Below are 24280 nucleotides of genomic sequence, written 5' to 3'. Positions count from 1 at the left end.
TTTTAATTCTATTTTTCTTGATGAGTCACCTCCTGCTTCTGTGTGCATTTGCTGGTAAGCTGGAGCAAACTGGAGCTCCTACTCCTTCCTGGTTTGACATGCACGGCGATCTCCCTTGTCTTCAATCTCACGTTGCGACGACGACTCCTCGCGTATCCTCTGCCTTTTCAATCGACGCGATAAGTACGTTTGGTGTTCTTCAGCTTGTGCCACAGAAAACAGGTGATCTCTGAGTGCAGTCCAATATGTGTCACATGCTCGCCCATGACATCTTACAGATGCTTTTCATATTCCAGTAGGAGATCACCGATTCGGAGGGATGGAAGATTGATGTGTTCGCTCTGTTGATTCCATTAATCGAACAGGCTCCATCAAATCAAGGGCCAGAATCCAGATCGACGGTGATAAGTCGTTCGTTCCAACCCACTAAGGAATTCTCAGCCGTCGGCTCCCTAAGCCGCCTCATGCATCTCCGCTCCCCCAGTCTCCGACACCTCGAGCGAGCCCACGCTCACCTCCTCAAGCTCGACCCGTCCCTCTCCTCCTCCACCGCCGGCACTCTCCTCTCCCTTTATCCCCTCGCCGCTCATGGCGGCGCCTCATACGCCAAATCCCTCTTCTCTCAATTCCTCCGACCCTCGGTTCTCCACTGGAACACCTTTATTCGAGGCCTCTCCTCTGGCGAGAACCCTCACGAAGCCATCCGTGTCTTCCGTTCCATGCTCCGCGGAGGCTTTCTACCCAACAACTTCACGTACCCGTTCCTTCTCAAGGCATGCGCAGCGTGCGCGTCGGAATCGTACGGTTGCGCCGCGCATGCGCGTATCGTGAAGACCGGGCTGGAGCTCGATCCTTACATACAGAGTGCCTTGATTCATGCGTACTCCGAGTGTAAGGATCTTGGCGCCGCTCGCCGGGTGTTCGACCAGTGCGACGACCGGGAGACCGTCTGCTGGAATGCCATGATCGACGGGTACGTAAAAGCCGGAGAGTTGGACCTCGCGCGGGGCGTCTTCGATAGGATGGAGCGCAAGGATGTTGTCTCGTGGAACACGATGATTAATGGTTGTGCGATTCTGGGGGACTTGAGCGAGGCGCGAAAGCTGTTCGCCGGAATGCCCCAGAGGAATGTGGTTTCCTGGAACTCCATGCTCGCCGCTCACGCGAAATGCGGGGATGTCGAGGGGGCTCGCACGGTGTTCGCCGAGATGCCGAAGCGCGACATCATCTCGTGGAACACGATGTTGGCGTGTCTAGCGCAAAGCGGGTGCTCCGAAGAAGCTCTTGCGCTATTCGATGAGATGAGGCGCACCGACGAGAAGCCGACCGACGCGACGATGGTGAGCTTGTTATCAGCCTGCGCGCACTCGGGAGCTTTGGATCAAGGGGAGCAACTCCACGCATCCATGGCAGAGCACAAGATAAAGCTCAATACCATCCTGAGCACCGCATTGGTAGACATGTACGCGAAGTGCGGAAGCATATCACGCGCAGCGGAGATCTTCTACGCCATCGAGCAAAAGGATCTACTTGCATGGAACGCAATGATCGGCGGAATGGCCATCCACGGACGTGCTGATGAAGCGCTTCAGCTGTTTGATGAAATGACCAAGAGCGGCGTGAGGCCGGACGACATCACGTTCGTGATGGTTCTCACCGCCTGTAGTCACGCGGGAATGGTGAAAGAAGGCAGGCGGATGCTGAGCTGCATGAAGGATAGCCATGGAATCGATCCGAAGCTGGAGCACTATGGATGCATCATCGATCTCTTGGCACGCGCGGGCTTGTTCGAGGAGGCAGCGGAGCTTACAAGAGCGATGCCGATGGAGCCCAGCGCGCCTGCCTTGGGGGCTCTGCTTGGTGGGTGCAGGATTCACAGGAACAGCGAGGTTGCAGATGGTGTTGGCAGACACCTTCTTCACCTTCAACCGGGGCACAGCGGCCGGTAACTCCACAGATATTGTGATGTGGATTCTCATAATGCTGGTTTAGATGATCCTATCAATTTTGTTCGACAGGTACGTCCTGCTATCCAACATCTACGCGACAGCCGGTCGCTGGGATGATGCCAAGGAAGTCAGAGGCAGGATGCTGATAAATGGAGTAGCCAAGACGCCTGGTATGAGCATGATAGAACCCAATGGCACACCAAGTTCTGCCTCAAGCTGATGGAGATAAAACAAAGGAAGACGAGGAGGAGCAAGCGGTGTCTGTGCACGGTGAGAAGTTGACCATTGCTTTCGGGGCTCTTGAAAACGAGCTCCGAGGCTGCCATTACCGTCATCAAGAAGCAGCTCAGAGTATGCAGTGATTGCCATGGTGTTGGCAAGCTGATCTCAAAGGTTCAAGGAAGAGGGGCTGGAGCATACTTGAAGCTCAATCCAAGATGCAGTGGTAGTAAAACATCAATCGGCTGACAGAAGAAAAGTCTGCTTCAAATTTTGATCATGTTTAAATGTACACAACATTGGGTCAACAGAACGTTCAGAGCTAATAGTCTTCTGCACAAAAGACGATATGAATCGGTTGCCACTATAAAACACACAATCTGTAAGGATAAAGATTGCAACCACTTACAGTGGTGGTCTGCAGATTACAGAAAACATAAGTGGTGTCATTTCTGTGTGCTTTCAGTCTTCTCAGCAGATGTGAAGGAGACGGGGTAATGTGGATCTTCTTTCACAGTCAGGCTCAGCACCTCAGGCCTCGAGTAGTGTCCAACCACATCGAAAACAAACTTGGCTCGCACGATTTCTTCAAGATCTACATATCATGCGGTAAGAGACTTATCTTTTGTTTAGATGCAAGGTAATGAAAATATGGAGTACAGAATTCAACTGTTGAGTTTTCACAGGTAAAGGACCATTCCTAACTATTCCCATTTCATTGCAACATTCATCCTGCTCAAGATGTGGAATATAGATTGCTGATGTTATAAGCTATATTTTTCCACATGAATTAATATGCAGATCTAGGTTGTGAAGGTTGATTTTCATATACTTACATGTCTTTCACATTTTACTTCTGTTTGCAACTGCAAAGTTTCATTTTCCTTGTCTGAACAAATCAAATGTTATATATGCTATTTTTTTCTGCAAGAATTAATATGCAGATCTAGGTCTGAAAGTTTGCTTTTCGTATACCTTCATGTTTTCACGTTCTACTTCATCTGAACAAATCCAGGTAAAAATGTGCAAATATCTTTTAATTCATGGCCTCATTCCAGATGACAAAATGTTCAAGTGTTATCTTTATGCAGTAATTTTCATACCTAGATCCGCTGAGATGAGGGCCTCTCCTTCGTAGTTGGGACCAGCCAAGACTGCGCCTGATGGTGAAACGATGACGCTTCCTCCAGCACACACAACAGAATCCATCGATGGTTCTTCCTCTGCACCTGCAAAGACATAGTCAGGTGGTGGAGGATAGTCCTTTCTCCTGCAAAACTGGTTTGCGGACAGCACAAAGCAGCCACCCTCAAGAGCAATATGCACCATGGAAGCTTGCCAAACATCCCTGGCATCTGCTGTGGGAGCACAATATATTTCGACGCCTGCAGAACAATGGTACAGGCAACAGTAAAGGATTTGTTTCTTCTTTCTTTTCTTTTTTCCTTCTACAAAAGCACACCATCTGATTGATGGATTATTAATAAAATAAAATTGTTTATCAATGTTAAACGCAGTATAAGCATATCCCATCAACAAATGCAAAAAGTGACCACCAAATGACACTCCGTCAAGACAAATGAAATGCATGCTGAAAATGTTTAACAATCATAAGAAAGATCTTCGAAGAGATTCTTTTCCACACTAAAATCTATATTGCAGAAGGATCAAGCCTTGTCCCCCTTTTGTGAACTCATATTTGATAAACAATCATAAGCAAGCCACAAATATCTACATTTTACAGACCCCTGCCAGCCAAAAGCCAACATGCTGGAAGGCAACACAGCATTCAAATATATATGAGTTGAAAGCATTATCATGGCTCCTCCATTCTTTGATGTATATCACAACAAATAAAGATAATTTACCTATCATCCTGTGTCAGTCAACTTCATTGTACATCTTCTAGCTTCATTGTACATATAAGCAAAACACTTTGTTTGTTTATTTTCGTCTTTTCTTCTACCTTCATTCTACATCTAGTCGTGATATTGACCTAGAGCCATCTAAAACTCCCTTTATATTTCACATTACAAAAGGGTCACAACTTTTATTGGGTATGAACATCACGATTTTAATTTGTTTTAATGTTTAGTTGAATATTTAATGATTCTGGCAACGTATAAGTGTCTAATCTAATAACTTTACCATTAGTTGAAGCTTTTGCTTATGTTTGTTAGACAAGTTTCATATATCAGTTCGAGCAAAAATGAAGATAGATTTCCTTGCCTAAATTACATCAGTTCAAGTTTGTGCCCTTACACTGGTTTAAAATAACCTAAAAACACAATATAATTCAACTCCTTTCCTGGCCAAATGGATAGGAACTAGAGCTTTACATATATTCCAGTATATGGCCGATCATCCAACTAAGTAAAACATGCCAGAGAAATAAAACATTCAACACATCTTGGAGGATATTCAGCGAAATAAAAAAGAAATGGCATTCAGGATAGTCATTCCATTGGAATATAAAACATATATGGAGAAACTTACCTTTACCATACAATGCCGTTCTCAGAAGTGGCATTCTATTTTCCCAGCATATAAGTGCACCTATCTTTCCCATAGGTGTTTCAAAAACTGGAATAGTTGATCCATCTCCAAAGCCCCATATTATACGTTCTAGTGCTGTAGGCATGAGTTTGCGGTGTTTTCCGAGGTATTGACCCTGAGGATCAAAGAAAAGGACCGTACAATAAAGTGTATATCCAGCCCTCTCAATGACACCCATGACCAGAAAGATCTTATATTTCCCGGCCAATGCTGCCAAGCGATCAACCTCAGGGCCTGCATACTTAACATTGTCAGAATCAGACAACCATATGGCTAAAAGCTTTCATGAAAATCCATCCTACGAATTCGCAAAAAACAATGGCCAGAAAAAGGCCATCATCCGTTCACATGATCTGCATCTTGTAAACCATGATCTACATGCCAAAAGTATATCAAATATTAACATGTCAACAATCTCTAGTCGTTTTTATTTCATATATCAAATGGCATCCACATAGTATTAGATGATACCAGGCACATCAATTGCAGCAGCATGATACTTCCGAAATTCCTCCTGTCCCTTGGCTGAACGGCTACCTATAGTGACACCATATGTAGAACCACGAGGATATCCGCCAATGAATGCTTCAGGGAAAACAACTAACTGTGACCCATATGAAGCAGCTTCTGCAACCAGCCTCTCTGCCTTATCTGCAAGAGATAATGCCAGAATCAGCAACAGGAACTCAAGAAGGGCAGAAGAAAAAAAAAATTGCTTCCATTTGATGGATACAAAATCAAAGTTAGGATTGGCATAATCATCTATTAAATCATACAGGCTAAGCAATGTAGCACAGAGACATTCTCAAGATCATGTCTAGCCAGCCCTTCATAGAGATTTTCAGCACATGAACTGATACTAATCCAAAATTATACATTCCTCTATGATTTCACTTGGTGCTGAATGCGCTGTGCTATACACCTAATGACTGATGTTACAAGACAAATGCGAAAACAACGAATCTGGCTAATTTAAAATTAAATTTTGGAAGTAGAAGTTGGTAAAAGAAATCCTGTCGATCCCTCCTTCTCTGTCCTCCTTTCTCAAATGACCTCAAGAAATTTCTGCAGTCCTACGAAAAAGGCAACAGTTGGCAAATCAGTCAGCGTGCTCTATAGAAGAGGACTTGGCTCCACATCCACACTGCAGAACTGTTTTGCAACCCTATAATAGAGATGAAAATGCTATAAAACCCTCTAATCTCACAGTCCCCTTACAAGCATATCTATGGTTCAAGATCTCACATCCTCTGCACCACGCTTTGATTTGTACCCTGTATTATGTTTACATCCAATTTCGAGAATTCGTGTATCACACGGAGCAAAGTGGAACATCAACAATAACGATTGGGGTTCGATCATTGCAACGATTTGTACCCGCGGAGTTCACGACGAAATGCAAAGCGCTCCATAAACAGCTAAAAGCAGCGGACAAGAAATCAAGAACCGCTTCATCTCAAAATCAAAAGCGCCACAGAAGACCGAAAAGAATCACGAGATGCAGCATAAAAGTTACCGAGGGTGGCGGGGGTGTCGTAGAAGACGGTGGAGGCCTGCACGACGGTGGCGCGGACGGTGGAGGAGGGATCGGAGCCTCCCATGTCGACCTCCGCGATCAGAGGGGATCCGACGGCGGAGGACGGGACCAAAGCCATCTGGGAAGAGGGGGATGAGCTACTTGCCATAGCCGTGCTTCTTGCGGAGGTAGTCCACGACGAACTCGTCGCGGGCGAGCTGGGGTCAACGTTGGCGCACGAGAGGTGGCCTCCAGCGGCGAAGACGGAAACGCTGGTGGCGGCTAACTGCTTCGGAGTGGAGAGCAAACACCAACCCATCCAAGCACACCACAACCGTCGTTTCAACACGTAGGCACCAACCAGATGCTTCTTCTCAACTACGTGCGGACCACGTGGTGCTTCAACGTGTTGTGGGTTAGGCGCCGGCGTCCAACAACTTGGACGATCAGCGCTTGAATTCCATCTTGTCGTTTACGCTGCTCAAACCGTCCACTTTTCTTTTCTTCGTGGGAACGACGAATTCTTCACACCATTATCTTCGTCGAGGACTGTTTCGAGAATTTGGTCAGATTTAGGGTGGTACATATCGACATTTGTGCTCCCATCGGGCGAAGATTGCAGACCAGTGTTTCGTCTGCAATATCTGCTGATACCATCTGGTTCTACCAGATTTTGAAGGAGATTTTTCATCCAAATGCCTCTGTGTGTGTCTCTCTAAAATGAGGTTAGAAGTCATCAATGATGAGTACCACACCACTCGTACTCGGACAAATAGTTAAGATAAGCAGAAATTTATAAGATATAAGATTTTATCAGGAAAACAATGACTAATCACGACTTCACTGCAGTGACCAGCGATGATGTTAAACATGTTTTAATTAGCTATATGAAATTTATCAAAGCCAAAATTACAAGATCTACTCTCACGACATCTATATAGAAATAAATTGAAATTTTTGCACATGCCGGAGCTAAAATTTCGAGCACGTTGAGGCACACGGCACGACATTTGAATCGGATCATAACACTCAGATTCTGCCAAATTAGTTTATTAAAATGTTAGATTTTGAGTTGTGGATATGTATATTTTGAGTTGTGGACCTGTATATTATCGCAATGCAAGAAGAGTTGAATCAATTTGAGAGAAATGAGGTGTGAAAGCTTGTTCCAAGACCAAATGACCATTTAGTTATTGGTACTAAATGAATCTTTAGAAACAAGCAAGATGAATTTCGTATCATGGTTCAAAATAAGGCTAGATTAGTGGCCAAAGGTTTCAACCAAAAATAAGGTATCGATTATGAAGAAACCTTCGCTCCTGTGGCACGATTAGAAGTCATAAGGATGCTCCTTGCCTATGCTAGTAGTAATAATTTTAAGTTGTTTCAAATGAATGTTAAAATTACTTTTCTTAATTGCTTTATTTTCGAAGAAGTTTATGTTGAACAACCCCCGTATTTGAGAATGATAAGTTCCCCAATGTGTGTAAATTGATTAAAGCTCTCTATGGTTTAAAACAAGCCTCAAGGGCTTGGTACGAGAGACTTAGTTTTTTTCTTATTCAAAATAATTTCTCTAAATGCAAGGTCGATACTGATATGACAAAAAATGGCAGACCCCACTCCTGGCAATGCCTCCCGCACGAGGACGGGCGCGGCGCCCCAGGGAGAGCAACGAGGGTGACAGCTTGCGTCCGGACGTCAGCCTCACTAAGCCCACAGCCCCTCAGTTGACCCGGCACAGGTGGACGAGACAGAGGTAGGTAGCGGTTGGAGCTCGCCCATACCCTGCGATTCCCCAATCCCCTACGCAACATCCTCGGCGATGTCGGACGCCATCAGGGGTACGACCCCGTCCGACGGGGCGACGGGCCCGGTAATACCGAGTCCCCCTATAAACGTCCCCTAGCCAGAGGGAAGAAGATAAGTTGGACTCCCCGAACAATCGCCACCGCATCTCTCTAACTTGATCGTCGGAGGGGTCGGGTCGAGCCGACCCGACCTTTGCGCAGGTGTCAAGCCGAGGTCTCCCGTCCGGGACGCACAGGCGAGGAGCCCCCGCCCGGAGGAAGTCGCCACATCGCCCCGAGTCCGAGGCCGCACCCGACCACCTCAGCGGAGACGAGCATCGCCCCAGGGAGATCCCCGCCATTCGGACCTCCGAACAAGCTGAGACGACCTCCCGGGTCACGGCTAAGAAAAAAAGGGTGTTTACCCTAACATAATGGCGCTAGAAGGAGGGCCGGTCCGAATGTTAAGCGATCAACAGGCTCACTCCGACGGACCCCCAGCCATCCGGTCGCACACGACCAACGCAACGGAAGAACATCCCCAACAGGAGGGGGTTCGGGACGAGCGCCCCGCTGCGATCTCGGAGCGCTATTGGCGATTGTTCAACGATCCGGGTCTATCGCCGCCCATCGCCAATCCCAGTGGCCCGTCACTCGTGCCACCCGAAGCCTTCTACGACCTTACGCACCAGGTCCGGGCTCTTACGGGAGTGATGCAGACCATCATCCCGCTGGTCTCTCCCCCGACGTCTTCACACTCAATCCTACCTCCACCACGGCAACGGCCCGTCGCTCAAAACCCCGCACCGCTCCCCGAGTCTCTCGTTTCGCCTCCGGACCAATCGACCCAACCCGGGAGCCGAGGAGCGGAGGAACCAGCGGCGCACCCGACGCCCGTAGCCCCACTTTCAGACTCGGCGGAGGGCCTGTGGGCCCAGCTACGCCTCGTAGGCCGCCGGCTGGACGAGGTGCAGTGTGAGGTTCGCCGGACCAGGGGAGACCCGGGGGCTGAGCAACACCAGGGGAGACCCGGGGGCTGAGCAACACCAGGGGTCCCCCTTCACCCCCGAGATTCAAGAGCAAGCAATCCCACCGCATTTTCGGCTCCCGTCATTAGATGCCTATGACGGTGCCACCGATCCGACGGACCACGTAGCTGCTTTCCGCGCCCAAATGGCGCTATACGGGACGTCCGATGCCCTGATGTGCAGGGCGTTCCCGATAACCCTGCGGGGCCCAACCCGAGCGTGGTACAACAATCTGAAGACCGCGACCATCGCCTCTTTCGACCAGTTGGCCAGGGACTTTGAGCTTAACTTCCTGGCTCATGCCAAGCCGAAGCCGTCGGTGGCGATACTCCTCGGGCTCAACCAGAGGGAGGATGAGCCCCTTTCTTACTTTGTGAACCGCTTCACCACACAAATCTGCGGGCTGTCTGATGCTCACCCTTCTTTGATGATGCAGGCATTCATGATGGGCCTGCGCCCTACCCGATTCTTTTGGTCTCTGGTGGAGCGACCCCCCACTTCGGTTCCCGAAATGTTGCAGCGTGCGAACCAGTACATCGCTGCTGAGGCATGGATGGTCGGGAAGCGCGACGAGCGCAAGAGGGTCAAGCCAGAGCAGTCCCAACAACAACAGCCCGCTACCTCCCGGCGTAGGGTCGGCGGCCTCAACGATGCGGCACCTAGGTCCCCTCCCCCGGGCCTGAACTCCTCTCGGACCGAAATATTTCTCCACATTAAGGAGAAAGGCCTTCTCAAAGACCCCTACCCGATGAGGAGCCCGCGCGAACTCGCGGACCGCTCTAAATACTGTCGTTTCCACCGACAGCCCGGTCACGACACCGAGGAGTGTCGAGAACTAAAAAGGCAAATTGAGGAGCTCATCCGCCGAGGGCACCTCGGCTCATACCTCCGACCAGATAAGGAGCTCTCGCCACGCCCGGAGGGCCCCATCGAGCGACACATAGATGTCATAACCGGCGGACCAGCGTCCGGAGGAAGTTCCATGGCGGGCGGAAGGGCATACGCCAGGGCCTCCCGGGCTGAAGCTTCCAAACATGAAAAAGGCCCCGAAGTCACCTTCCCGACCGGGGAACCTGAACCAGCCGAACATGATGACGCGTTGGTAATATCAACCAGAATCGCCAACGCGCAAGTGAGAAGGATCATGGTTGACACTGGGAGCTCGGCCGATATACTTTATTGGGACGCCTTCCAAAAGCTCGGCCTGGTAAAGGAGAACATGAAGCCGGTACGCTCAACACTCACGGGGTTCACCGGCGCCTCAATCTCGTCACTAGGGGTCATCACCCTGCCCCTAACTTTGAGAGTCTTCCCGAAGGCAAAAACAGTGATGACCTCCTTTCTGGTGGTCGACCTCCCCACGGCATACAACGCCATCCTTGGACGGCCAACCCTCAACAAGACCCGAGCCGTCATCTCGACGTACTACCAAACCATCAAGTTCCCGACCCACGATGGGGTCGGGGAAGTGGCGGGGAACTCCTGGGAGTCCAGGCGCTACTACTTGACCGCTGTGTCACTAAACAAGAGAGCGAGGGTCCAATCCCCGCTGGAAGACCCCCGGGAGGGAAAAAAACCGACCCCCCGCCCCGAGCCGAAGGAATCCACCATCGACTTGCCACTGATCGAAGGAAGGCCCGACCAAACAGTCAAAATTGGGTCGGGACTGCCCGAACAAGAGCAACAGCAGCTCGTCGGCCTTCTGCGAGCCAACGCCGACATCTTCGCTTGGACGCCGACTGACCTAGTCGGAGTCCACCCGGAAGTCGCGCTGCACCACTTGAACATCTCGTCCGACGCCCGCCCGGTAAAACAAAGACCCAGGCGGCAGGCCCCGGATCGGCAACTGGCCATCCGAGAAGAGGTAAACCGACTTCTGACGGTCGGTTTCATAGAAGAGGCAAGGTACCCACAGTGGCTCTCCAATGTAGTCTTTGTCAAAAAGCCTAATGGAAGCTGGCGGATGTGCATTGACTACACCAGTCTCAATAATGCTTGCCCAAAAGATTGCTACCCCCTACCGAAGATCGACCAGCTAGTTGACGTCACGGCCGACCACGCCCGTCTTTCGTTTATGGACGCATTCTCCGGGTACAACCAGATCAAGATGGCACCCGAAGACCAAGAACACACAGCCTTCCTCACCGAGCAAGGGATATATTTTTACAAAGTCATGCCGTTCGGGTTGAAAAATGCCGGGGCAACCTACCAGAGGACGGTGAACAGGATATTTGCCCATCAGATTGGACGAAACATGGAGATATATGTCGACGACATGATCGTAAAGAGCCGAACGGCGGAGGCCCATCCTTCCGACCTAGCTGAAACATTCGACACCCTGCGAAGGTTCGGCCTGCGCCTCAACCCCGCCAAGTGCGCCTTCGGCGTGACCTCAGGAAAATTCCTCGGATTCATCATACATGAGAGAGGGATTGACGCCAACCCGGAAAAGATACAGGCCATCATTGACATGCAGCCTCCTCGGACGATCAGAGACCTGCAGCGCCTTAACGGGAGGCTAGTCGCGTTATCACGTTTTCTTTCCCGATCGGGAGATCGCTGCCTCCCCTTCTTCCAGGCCCTGAAGGATCCGAAGAACTTCCGATGGACGACGGAATGCGAGAGGGCCTTCGAGCGGATGAAACAACACCTGGCCAACCTCCCCCGACTCACTTCAGTCTCCCCTGGGGAGAAACTGAGTCTCTACCTCGCCGCCTCCCAGCACGCGGTCAGTTCGGTTCTGGTCAAAGAAAATTCCAGCGACCAACTGCCGGTCTACTATGTCAGCCACATGCTGAGCGGGCCAGAAGAACGCTACCCGCCAATCGAAAAGCTGGCGCTGGCGCTCGTCCTGTCGGCGCGAAAACTCCGCCCTTATTTCCAGGCCCACCCGATAGAGGTAATAACTGACCAGCCGCTCCGACTTGTTCTGTCTAAATTCGACATTGCAGGGCATCTCCTCAAATGGGCAGTGGAGCTCGGCGAGCACGACATACAGTATATACCGCGGACCGCCATCAAAGCACAGGCCGTGGCAGACTTCATTGCGGAGCTGACCCCGAGCACAGGCGAGGAACTCGAGCCACCACGTGAGACGTGGACCCTCCACGTAGACGGGTCGGCCAACGCAAAAGGCGCCGGCGCAGGGCTGGTGCTGGTGACACCTGACGGCCGCTCGATCGAGCGCTCCTTCCGTTTCGGGTTCAGGGCCACCAACAACGAGGCAGAATACGAGGCTCTCCTGGCGGGGCTCCAGTTGGCACTGGAAATGCGGGTGACTGACATACGCGTCATCACCGACTCACAACTGGTGGCTAGGCAGCTCGACGGTGGATACGAAGCCCGGGACCCGACTATGGCGAAATATCTGGCACAGGTAAAAAGCCTTGCCACCAAGTTCGCCCATTTTGAATTGTCGAATGTTCCCAAGAGCGAGAACCAGCGAGCCGACACCTTGGCAAAATGGGCATCCGGCTCGGCCCCTTGGGCTCGACCCGAGACCGAAGTGCTCCCCCACCGAGCCATAGAGGTCGTCGCCACGGTCACGGGCGGCGCGCCGGCCACTTGGGTACAGGAGATGCTACGCTTCAAGCGGGATGGGGCCCTACCCGACAATGAAACCACAGCTCGACGCTTGCGTCGGACGCAGGCATGGTACGTCGAAGAGGAAGGACGGTTGTACAAGCGGTCCTTCTCGCGCCCCTTGTTACGCTACCTAGAGCCGAACGAAGCTCGGACCATTCTGTCCGACATGCATGAAGGGGCCTGCGGGGAACACATATGCGAACGAGCCCTAGCACACAAGATACTCCGACAGGGGTACTACTTGTTGAATCTCGTATTTTGATGATGAAACTACTTGATATATGTTTATGATTTAATATGTGTTTTGAGTGACGTAGGATGCTTTGATCAGGATGAGACAATTAAAGCAGGAACATCATGTTGTACCGGAGGAACATGTCAGAAGATTGGACGTCGGGCCGGTGGATCGATCGACGTATCGACAGAAGGCTTCGGGCCGTGGACTCGGGCATCGGGCCAAGAAGAGCGGTTATTGTGCCAAGGATATCGGAGTTGCGGAGTCAACTGGCCGATTGGGCAATAGGCCGCAGGAGAGGACGATGCGCCGAAGAATCAGACGAAGCGTCGAGGGACCAATGACATGCCGGACAACTTGGTTAATTGCTTAGGATTAATTATCTCGATTGAAGTTTTGTTTTAATTGTGCAGGATTAACTATGATAACGATGAAGACATAAAGCGAAACAAAGTGTCGGAGTCAAGCGCGAAGGATTTGTTGCGAGTTCGAGAGTTCGACGGAAGTCCGAAGGTTCGTCGGGAATGCTACCGGAACTAGCCGAGAATGAGTTGGGAGCTTGCCGAAGGGTTTTTCGGAAGCTCGCCGGAAGGTTCGTTGGGAGTTCGCGGAGCTCGCCGAGAAAGATCGGAGCTTGCCGAAGAAGCTCGTTGGAACTCGCTAAGAACAAATCATGAAGTCTAGGAGCTTGCCGGGAGTCCGCAGAATGGTTTCCGAGAGTTCATCGGAAGACCGCCGGAAGTTTGCCGGAAGCTCGCCAGAAGAAGTCTTGACTTGCGGACTTTGTAATAGCTTAGAAAATGTCTTTAAAATCATAGTTAGCACATTAATTAGGGTTAGGATTAGGTGTTAATCCTATAACCCAAGTAGGGGCCAATTAGGCCCAAGTTCGGACTGGTTTGGGCCAAGTTTGGAGCCAAACCAAGTGAGCTGAAATAGTGAAAGAGGTGGCACCGCCCCAGCCAGGAGGTGGCACCGCCTAGGCTAAGCCTCCCAGCGAGACTGGGCGGTGCAACCTCCCCAGCCAGGAGGTGGCACCGCCTGAGCTCAGTCTTCGAGCAAGACTGGGCAGTGCAACCTCCCTGACAGGAGGTGGCACCGCCTGAGCTCGGTCTTCGAGCTCTGGCAGAGAGGTGCAACCGCCTCAGTCAAGAGGTGGCACCGCCTGGGCTCAGTCTTCGAGCTCTGCCAGGCGGTGCAACCTCTCCAGTCAAGAGGTGCAACCGCCTGATCCCGGAATTCCGGGATTTGATCGTTTTGAGCTCCAAATTTGAATTGGGTTGGGGCCTATAAATACCCCACCCATTCAGCACTGAAAAGATACAGATCCATACCGAATTCTTGATCTTTTCAGTGACTCTAAGAGCTCAAATTTGTGTAAAGTCCTAAAGTTCTCCTCTTCTCTGTTCTTCAAGTCTTGAGTTGTAAAGAGAGGAGAGAAAGGATCTGTAAGGGTTGTCTCCTGAGCCCGTCAAAAGGAGAGAAACTGTAAAAGGGCAGTTGGCCTTCGCCTATTGAAGGAAGGCCTCTAGTTGACGTCGGTGACCTCGTCGGTGGAGGAAGCCAAAAGTGGAGTAGGTCAAGACTGACCGAACCACTCTAAATCTCTGGTTTGCGTTTATTTTAAGCACATTATCATTACTGCAAACCTCCTTCATAACTACTACTTTCTGCGCTTTTACGAACAAGTTCTAAGTGTTGTTCCTTCAGAATCTGCATTCAGACGTAAATCGGTGTTTTCGTACATTACAGTTTACGTTTACGTTTTGATTCTGCAAAACTGTCTTCTACGCCTTCACGAACAAGTTTCTAAGTGCTGATCTGTCCGAATCTGCTTTCAGACGTAAACTAGTGTTTTCGTACGATATTTACATTGCAGTTTACGTTTACGCCTTGATTCTGCAAAACTGTCTTCTGCGTTTTTACGAACGAGTTTCTAAAGTTCAGATCCTTTTGAAACTGCGTCTAGACGTAAAATTGCGTTTAGACGTAAAACTGCTCAAACTGTATTTAGACGTTTTAAACGTAAACTGAGTTTAGACGTAAATCTGAGTTTAGACGTAAATCTGCGTTTAGACGTAAATCTGCGTTTAGACGTAAATCTGCGTTTAGACGTAAATCTACCTTTAGACGTAAAACTGCGTTTAGACGTAAACTACGTTTAAACGTAAAACTACGTTTTAGACGTAAACTGAGTTTGGACGTAAATCTGCGTTTAGCCGTAAATCTGCGTTTAGACGTAAATCTGCGTTTAGACGCAAACTGCATTTAAACGTAAATTGTGTTTAGACGTAAACTACGTTTAGATGTAAACTGCACTTAGTCATAAGTTATCTTTGAGTCGGCTTTTGCTTCAAAACTGATTTTTATCAAACGAACGCAGCTTTTGTTTTTAATTGCTAAAAGATTTCCGCTGCACTAATTCACCCCCCCCCCTTTTCGTGCTCTCGATCCTAATAATTGGTATCAGAGCGGGGTATTTCTCATTTTGGATTTACACCCAAGAGAAATGGCTCTTCAAGAGGGCTTTTCGGTCTTTCGTCCACCGTTCTTTAACGGATTGGACTACACTTATTGGAAAACTCGAATGAGAGTTTTCTTGATTTCTCTAAATCTGGATTTATGGAATATCGTTGAAAACAGTTTTCAACTTCCCTCTAAACCGACGAACGAATGGTCGGATTTGGAGAAGAAGTATTTCTCTTTAAACGCAAAGGCTATGAATGCCTTATTTTGCGCTTTGGACAAAAATGAGTTCAATCGGATTTCTACGTGCGAAACAGCTTTTGACATTTGGCGAACACTTGAAATCACGCACGAGGGAACTAGTAGTGTCAAAGACTCGAAAGTTAACTTTTTATTGCATGATTTCGAGCTTTTTCGAATGCAACCAAGCGAGACTATAGGCGACATGTACACCCGTTTCACGGATGTCGTCAATAGTTTAAGAGCTCTTGGAAAATGTTTTTCGGACTTTGAACTCGTAAACAAGATTTTGCGTTCTCTTTCTAAGAAGTGGGATTCAAAAGTAACTGCAATACAAGAAGCTAAAAACCTAAACAACTTACCACTTGAAGAACTAATTGGTTCATTGATGACATATGAAATGGTGCACAATGCACATGATGAACATGTTGAACACAATTACCTTCCAAGGAACAGGAAGGATTTGGAACTCTGGACAAATGAATGCCACTTGAGCGATGACTCAAGTGATGAGGACAATGATGAACAAAACAACCTTCCAAAGAACAGGAAGGATTTGGGACATAGAACATTTGAAGACCACTCGAGCATAAGCTCAAGTGATGGTGAACTTAAACTACAAATGAAACGAAAATTAAAAAGCAAAAAGAATCGAACTACTTGCTTTAAACGCAAGAAGAAGAACAAAAATTGGGATGAATCGAGCTCCTCCGAAGAAGAGGAAGTCAACAAAAGCAAGGCGGCAAACTATGCCTTTATAGCCTACAATGATGAGGTAATCGAAATCCCCCTAATTTATTTTGAAATTACTTGATGCTTTCATGATGTATTTTTCTCTTTTAGTTTAGAATTAATTTTCTTAAAAATTACATGTTAAAAAAAAAATTATTATGATCATACTAAGTAATTTCGAAAATGATAATATTGCATATTTTATGATAAACAAATAAAATGATCTTGATTGAAAATATGAAATCATGGTTAAGAAGTAATAATGTGCATTACGTTGATTTCCATTGTTATTTCTCGATTTTGATTAAAGATCATGTTTGATTTGAAGAAATGCATAATGATGAAATTAAATATTTTGATTAACAATTTTATGCATGAGATTTTAAGCCGATGATAAGCATGTGTTATTCTCATGAGTATATTTGAAAAACTATGGCAAAAATGTGCTCGAATGCATGAACGTGTTAAGATTATTTTTCGGACATTCTTGATTCAATGTTCAAAACACTTAATTGCCATGATGATTTTACATATAACATGTTGGAAATTATATGTTTTGGATACATAAATTTTTATGATCATGAGCATGTTTTATCTTCATAATTGAACTTGAAAATCTATAGCAAAATCTTATCCGAATGCATGAAAGTACTAATTTCATTTTCGGATTCACTTACCAATTGGTATCCTAACAATCGGATTTTCTCATACACTTTTGAAAAATATTTTTCTAAAATGGATTTGATGAAATAATTCCTGCTTATAAATTCCATCTTGAAATATGAATGATAGTGTCTTTGCCTGCAAAGATTTGTTTCACATACATATCTCCTATGATTCATGTGCAGAAAAAGAATTTATAAATCATAATACAATGAGATTTCTTATGCAAAAATAAAGTGCTTTTGTGATTTTTTTTGCTAAAGAGAATAATTATTAAAAATCATGATCTTGATAATTATGACATAAAGCTCTTTATAAATCAAGATCGTTCATTATGCTCCCTACATTTATCAAAAAGGAGTTCTTCAAATGAAATGCAACTTGTCTTTTGATTTCATGATATTTTGTGAATTTCGAAATTAATTTTAATGACTTGATTATGAGTTTCAAGTTGACGATTTGATTTGAATAAGTTATGTCTAAATCATAATCATGATCTTGCAAAATTGAAATCACAAATAATATCTTTTGGTATTCATGAATTGATACTCACAATATGAAAGTATTGGTATTCATGACTTGATTTTGATTGAAACATTAAATGCTTAAATTAATCATTCTTCTATGTTTCAAAAATTCTTTAAATGCCTTATGTGATGACTGAAAATTAATTTGCTTTATGATGAATCACGAATCATGACTTGATCTATGATATTGAAATATTTTAATCATGATTCTTGGTTATATAATTCCTTTGCCCTATTAAAAGGATTTGTTGAATGGATCATGTCCTTCTTGAACTTTCTTGATATCATGACAAGATTTTGTAATATGGCCTGTATAATAATTAAAAATTTTTGGCCATTGATTTCTCCCTTCTTTTCGACAAAAACAAAGGGGAGAAAGCTTTTGCTAGTTAGAACATGCAAAGAAAAGCAAGTGCAATCTTGCACATGAAGCAAGTATTGAATTGCCATGATTGAACCTAAGAATCTTGCTATGCTTTTGTGCTTATATGTTGTGATGAAAATATAGCTTCATGTTATAAAAACTTGCATATATTTTAAAATAGCTAGAGCTACTTCTCCTTTTGTTGATGATAAAGGGGGAGAAATATATGAATTGATACTATAAGTGCCATATTTGAATTTTCATCATGTTAAGATATCAAGAACTTGCATCGTAATTCTACTTGATGATATCTTGCCATGTGATGAAATGCTACGATTTGTTGCTAAAATGATGCATGCAATACTTATGCTTTCTACGTAATGTATTGCATATGATACGAACCTTGATTAAAATTGCCTTGATTTGAATTCAAGGTTTATCTCAATTATGAAATTTTGAAATAAGGATGATTACTCACCTTTGTCATGATTTAGAAATTGACAGAAAGGGTTTTCCCTTCTTTTTGACAATGACAAAGGGGGAGATAGCTAGCTTGCACAAGTCAAGAAGATGCAAAAACTTGATTGCTAGCTTGCCTATCTTAAGTAGCAAAGATTGCTAACTTGCTTATTTCAAGAAGCAAAAGTTGTCTTCTTGAACATCACCATCTTGAATATCTCAAGAAGCAAGACTTGCAACCTGCACATTACAACAGGAAGCAATAATCATGAGCCTACACAAGAAAGTTATCTTGCATTTGCTTTCGAAGTTTTTGCTAACTTGTATATCGTAAAAAAATTGCTAGCTTGTAGTCTAAAGAGAAGCGAAAAGTTGCTATCTCAAAAGAAGCAAATGTGCTATCTTGCCTATCTCAAGAGGCAAAAATGCTAACTTGCACATCTAGCAAAACTTGACAAATTTGCATATCTCAAGAAGCAAGAGTTGCTTTCTTGAACATCTCTAAATTGCTAGCTTGCATGTTCTAAAAGTGCTATCTTGTATACTGTAGAACTTGCATATCTGAAACTTGATAGCCTGAATATTCTAAGCATGATGTAACACTTGCTATATTTTCTAGCAAAATTGCATGATGATAAAACTTGATAGTATGTTTTTCATGCAATAAGTTAAACCAATATCACAAACACTCAATTGTGATACTTCTCCTTTTTGTTGATGACAAAGGGGGAGAAGTATGTTGATGAAAGTATGTTGATGACATGACATGTTATGCATAAGTTTATGCATATGTTCATGTTGACGTGTTGCAAGTATTCATGATGAATATTGCAATGACTTGAATTTAGTTTGAATTCAAGGTTCTATCAATATGACATATTCATAGGGGGAGTTTGTTTAAACTCCGGGAGTTAAGTTTAACTCCGTCATCAAGTAGTTGTCATCATCAAAAAGGGGGAGATTGTTGAATCTCGTATTTTGATGATGAAACTACTTGATATATGTTTATGATTTAATATGCGTTTTGAGTGACGCAGGATGCTTTGATCAGGATGAGACAATTAAAGCAGGAACATCATGTTGTACCGGAGGAACATGTCAGAAGATTGGACGTCGGGCCGGTGGATCGGTCGACGTATCGACAAAAGGCTTTGGGCCGTGGACTCGGGCATCGGGCCAAGAAGAGCGGTTATTGTGCCAAGGATATCGGAGTTGCAGAGTCAACTGGCCGATTGGGCAATAGGCCGCAGGAGAGGACGATGCGCCGAAGAATCAGACGAAGCGTCGAGGGACCAATGACATGCCGGACAACTTGGTTAATTGCTTAGGATTAATTGTCTCGATTGAAGTTTTGTTTTAATTGTGCAGGATTAACTATGATAACGATGAAGACATAAAGCGAAACAAAGTGTCGGAGTCAAGCGCGAAGGATTTGTTGCGAGTTCGAGAGTTCGACGGAAGTCCGAAGGTTCGTCGGGAATGCTACCGGAACTAGCCGAGAATGAGTTGGGAGCTTGCCGAAGGGTTTTTCGGAAGCTCGCCAGAAGGTTCGTTGGGAGTTCGCGGAGCTCGCCGAGAAAGATCGGAGCTTGCCGAAGAAGCTCGTTGGAACTCGCTAAGAACAAATCGTGAGTCTAGGAGCTTGCCGGGAGTCCGCAGAATGGTTTCCGAGAGTTCATCGGAAGACCGCCGGAAGTTTGCCGGAAGCTCGCTAGAAGAAGTCTTGACTTGCGGACTTTGTAATAGCTTAGAAAATGTCTTTAAAATCATAGTTAGCACATTAATTAGGGTTAGGATTAGGTGTTAATCCTATAACCCAAGTAGGGGCCAATTAGGCCCAAGTTCGGACTGGTTTGGGCCAAGTTTGGAGCCAAACCAAGTGAGCTGAAATAGTGAAAGAGGTGGCACCGCCCCAGCCAGGAGGTGGCACCGCCTAGGCTAAGCCTCCCAGCGAGACTGGGTGGTGCAACCTCCCCAGCCAGGAGGTGGCACCGCCTGAGCTCAGTCTTCGAGCAAGACTGGGCGGTGCAACCTCCCTGACAGAGAGGTGGCACCGCCTGAGCTCGGTCTTCGAGCTCTGGCAGAGAGGTGCAACCGCCTCAGTCAAGAGGTGGCACCGCCTGGGCTCAGTCTTCGAGCTCTGCCAGGCGGTGCAACCTCTCCAGTCAAGAGGTGCAACCGCCTGATCCCGGAATTCCGGGATTTGATCGTTTTGAGCTCCAAATTTGAATTGGGTTGGGGCCTATAAATACCCCACCCATTCAGCACTGAAAAGATACAGATCCATACCGAATTCTTGATCTTTTCAGTGACTCTAAGAGCTCAAATTTGTGTAAAGTCCTAAAGTTCTCCTCTTCTCTGTTCTTCAAGTCTTGAGTTGTAAAGAGAGGAGAGAAAGGAATTGTAAGGGTTGTCTCCTGAGCCCGTCAAAAGGAGAGAAACTGTAAAAGGGTAGTTGGCCTTCGCCTATTGAAGGAAGGCCTCTAGTTGACGTCGGTGACCTCGTCGGTGGAGGAAGCCAAAAGTGGAGTAGGTCAAGACTGACCGAACCACTCTAAATCTCTGGTTTGCGTTTATTTTAAGCACGTTATCATTACTGCAAACCTCCTTCATAACTACTGCTTTCTGCGCTTTTACGAACAAGTTCTAAGTGCTGTTCCTTCAGAATCTGCATTCAGACGTAAATCGGTGTTTTCGTACATTACAGTTTACGTTTACGTTTTGATTCTGCAAAACTGTCTTCTACGCCTTCACGAACAAGTTTCTAAGTGCTGATCTGTCCGAATCTGCTTTCAGACGTAAACTAGTGTTTTCGTACGATATTTACATTGCAGTTTACGTTTACGCCTTGATTCTGCAAAACTGTCTTCTGCGCTTTTACGAACGAGTTTCTAAAGTTCAGATCCTTTTGAAACTGCATCTAGACGTAAAATTGCGTTTAGACGTAAAACTGCTCAAACTGTATTTAGACGTTTTAAACGTAAACTGAGTTTAGACGTAAATCTGAGTTTAGACGTAAATCTGCGTTTAGACGTAAATCTACGTTTAGACGTAAATCTGCCTTTAGACATAAAACTGCGTTTAGACGTAAACTACGTTTAAACGTAAAACTACGTTTTAGACGTAAACTGAGTTTGGACGTAAATCTGCATTTAGCCGTAAATCTGCGTTTAGACGTAAATCTGCGTTTAGACGTAAAACTACGTTTTGACGCAAACTACATTTAAACGCAAATTGTGTTTAGACGTAAACTACGTTTAGACGTAAACTGCACTTAGTCATAAGTTATCTTCGAGTCGGCTTTTGCTTCAAAACTGATTTTTATCGAACGAACGCAGCTTTTGTTTTTAATCGCTAAAAGATTTCCGCTGCACTAATTCACCCCCCCCCCCTCTTAGTGCTCTCGATCCTAACACTACTGGCCGACCATGCGCTAGGACGCGAAAGCTTTCGTGCGGCGGTGCGGCTCGTGCCAGAAGCACGCCCGCACCGCCCGACGACCTGCGGTCCTGTTCACCCCCGTCGACTGTGCCTGGCCATTCGCGCAATGGGGACTGGACATACTCGGGCCTCTCCCACCCGCCTCCGGCCAGCGGAAATACATCATCGTGGGAGTGGACTACTTTACCAGGTGGGTCGAAGCCGAGCCCCTAGCAACCATTACGGAGTCACAAGTGGAAAGGTTCGTGTGGAGAAACCTCATAACCCGGTTCGGCCTGCCCCAGTCCATCGTCACCGACAATGGACCTCAATTCGCCGACAGGAGATTCCAAGAGTTTTGCGCCAAGCACAAAATTTAGCTGAGGTTCAGCTCGGTGGCTTACCCCCAAGCGAATGGGCTAGCTGAGGTAACCAACCGGTCCATCGTCGACGGCCTCAAAAGAAGGGTATCCGCTGCCCGATCGGTTTGGATCGACGAGCTCCCGAGCGTCCTATGGGCGCTGCGCACTACCCCCAAGACCCCGACCGGGGAGTCTCCCTACAGCCTCACGTTCGGGACCGAGGCCGTATTGCCATCCGAAGTAGCCATCCCGACTCCGCGGACGGCAGACTACGGCGAAGAGGCCTCAGGAGAAGGGCTCCGATCCAACCTGGACCTGCTCGAGGAAAGACGGGCCAACGCACACCAGAAAGCTCTTTCTTACAAAAGAGCCGTAGCGAGGGTCTACAACCGGAGGGTACGACCCCGATCAATAAAATTAGAGGACCTGGTCCTGCGCAAAATCGAGGTCAGCCGCCCAACCCAAGCAAGGGGGAAACTGACCCCGAAGTGGGAGGGACCCTATCGGGTCATCGGAGTATCCCGACCGGGGACGTTCCGACTCGCAACAATGGATGGCGACCCCGTGCCCCGGACTTGGAACATACAGAACCTTAGGAAATACTTCGTCTGAAGATGTAGGCACTACGCAAACACAGAAAGCGAAAGAAAAGATCATTTTATTAAAAAGGAGGGGATACAGAACCATAAACCATGAGGAACAGAAACCAAACTCATACAAAACCCCTCACTCCCTCGACCTCGACTCCGACATACAAAAAACAAACACTCATCACTCTCCCGGAGTCCGCGGGCGGTCGTCGAAAGGCACGTCCTCCGGCATGTCCACCTCCAAGTCCACGGGGTGAGAGGCGAACGGATCCCTTTCCACCTCGGAGCCAGGAGGGCACGAGCCGAAGCGACCCAGGGCAATTCTGTATCCGTACTCGTAGGATACTCGTCCCATTCGGGTCAGTCCGAGCTCGAAGTTCTCAGACTTCTTATAGGCTTCGATCGCCTCCTTGTCCTTTGACGGGCGGAGGCGAACCTCCTCGGCCAGCGCCTCGGAAGCAGCACGGGCTTCAGCCTCGGCCTTCTCCGCCCTCTTGGTGAGACCAAGCGCCTCTGACTTCAACAGGCGGAGCTCGGCCCGATCCAAACGGAGGAAATCCTGGAGTTCCTTGACCGAATCGCCCGACCGCTCGAGCTCCGCTCTCAGGCGCGCCACCTCCTCCTCAGAATCGGCCGCGCGTTTTTCCGCGGCAGCTACCGCCTCGGGCCCCGACCCGGCCCGAACCTCCTCTAGCTCGCGGCACAGCTCAAAGTTGCGCTCGCTGAGGTTCCAGATTACCTGGCCAGCATCGCGCACTCAGTCCATTAGCGCCGTTGAATAGTGGAAGCCCTGCCACAGGAAAAGAAGGGTCAGCGCACAGTCGCAGGGATGCCCGGAGTTAACAAAACACTTACCAGTGTTAGAAACCTCCCCGCCTTGTTGAGCATGGCCTCCGAAGGCAGAGTGTATAGGTCCCGAGCCAGGTCGGGGTGGAGCACGCCTCGAAGAAAAGCGGCCGAGGGATCCCCCCCGGCCCATACCTTGTCCCCTCGGGACAGCCCCTTCCATCGGGCGACCAGCGGGTCGGAAGCCTCCCCCGGCGGGGCTCGCCCATCACCACTGACCATAAGGGCTCGTCGGCCCCCGTGCGTAGCCCGCACAGATCATCCACCGTGGGCAGGCTCGACCTCTTCCCGGCCGCCCCTTGGCTGGGCCCTTCAACTCGGGAAGGCCCTTCGTCCCGAACGGTCCGCTTTGCGCCCACGATCGTCGAAGGAGTGGCCCCTGCCTTGGCTCTCCCAGGACCCGTCGTCTTTGCCTTCTTCGACGGACGGCCCTCTGGGATCTCTAACGGAGCATCCGACGAGCCGGGCAATGGGTCGGTCGAGGGGCGTGGAGAGGAAGCAGCGGACTGGCGTGGGGAAGAAGCCGACGAGGAGCGACCACCGCAGAGGGACAGGAGCTTCATCCCTACGAAGGGGATAAGCAAACCATCACAAACTGTGGAAACAAACAAGACATAGAGTACACCCGCTATAGACATACCCCCGAAGGCCGGGCTAAGACCCGCCTCGGCCAGCCACTCCTCGGTCATAGCTCGGATGGCCTGAGAACCGGGAAGGATCGCCCGAAGCCTCT

The 24280-nt window shown here is 47.7% G+C and overlaps 3 protein-coding genes across 3 annotated transcripts; 2 read left to right on the top strand and 1 right to left on the bottom strand.

Moving 5' to 3' along the window:
• Positions 1–79: 79 nt before the first annotated feature.
• LOC103994489 (pentatricopeptide repeat-containing protein At3g29230-like) lies at positions 80–3680 on the top strand. Its single transcript, XM_065164489.1, has 4 exons — positions 80–222; positions 297–1945; positions 2019–2777; positions 3260–3680. Exons 2-3 carry the CDS (start codon positions 465–467, stop codon positions 2167–2169), a joined length of 1632 nt encoding a protein of 543 aa, XP_065020561.1. The 5' UTR covers positions 80–222; positions 297–464; the 3' UTR covers positions 2170–2777; positions 3260–3680.
• On the bottom strand, positions 2415–6574 carry LOC135645777 (bifunctional nitrilase/nitrile hydratase NIT4A-like). The gene is made up of 5 exons (XM_065164491.1): positions 6241–6574; positions 5196–5375; positions 4665–4958; positions 3272–3553; positions 2415–2763 (listed from the first exon to the last, which is right to left on the bottom strand). The coding sequence occupies exons 1-5, from the start codon at positions 6557–6559 to the stop codon at positions 2615–2617; spliced, it is 1224 nt and encodes a 407-aa protein (XP_065020563.1). The 5' UTR covers positions 6560–6574; the 3' UTR covers positions 2415–2614.
• Positions 6575–9203: 2629 nt separating this feature from the next.
• On the top strand, positions 9204–22723 carry LOC135645761 (uncharacterized). The gene is made up of 5 exons (XM_065164443.1): positions 9204–9494; positions 10587–10963; positions 11042–11431; positions 11552–12896; positions 22130–22723. The coding sequence occupies exons 1-5, from the start codon at positions 9204–9206 to the stop codon at positions 22721–22723; spliced, it is 2997 nt and encodes a 998-aa protein (XP_065020515.1).
• The last annotated feature ends 1557 nt before the right edge of the window (positions 22724–24280 follow it).

The sequence above is a fragment of the Musa acuminata genome, chromosome BXJ3-8, assembly GCF_036884655.1.
Source record: "Musa acuminata AAA Group cultivar baxijiao chromosome BXJ3-8, Cavendish_Baxijiao_AAA, whole genome shotgun sequence".
Taxonomy (NCBI): Eukaryota; Viridiplantae; Streptophyta; class Magnoliopsida; order Zingiberales; family Musaceae; genus Musa; species Musa acuminata.
Note: the sequence above shows the minus strand (reverse complement) of the source record. Positions and strands in the feature narration are given on the sequence as shown.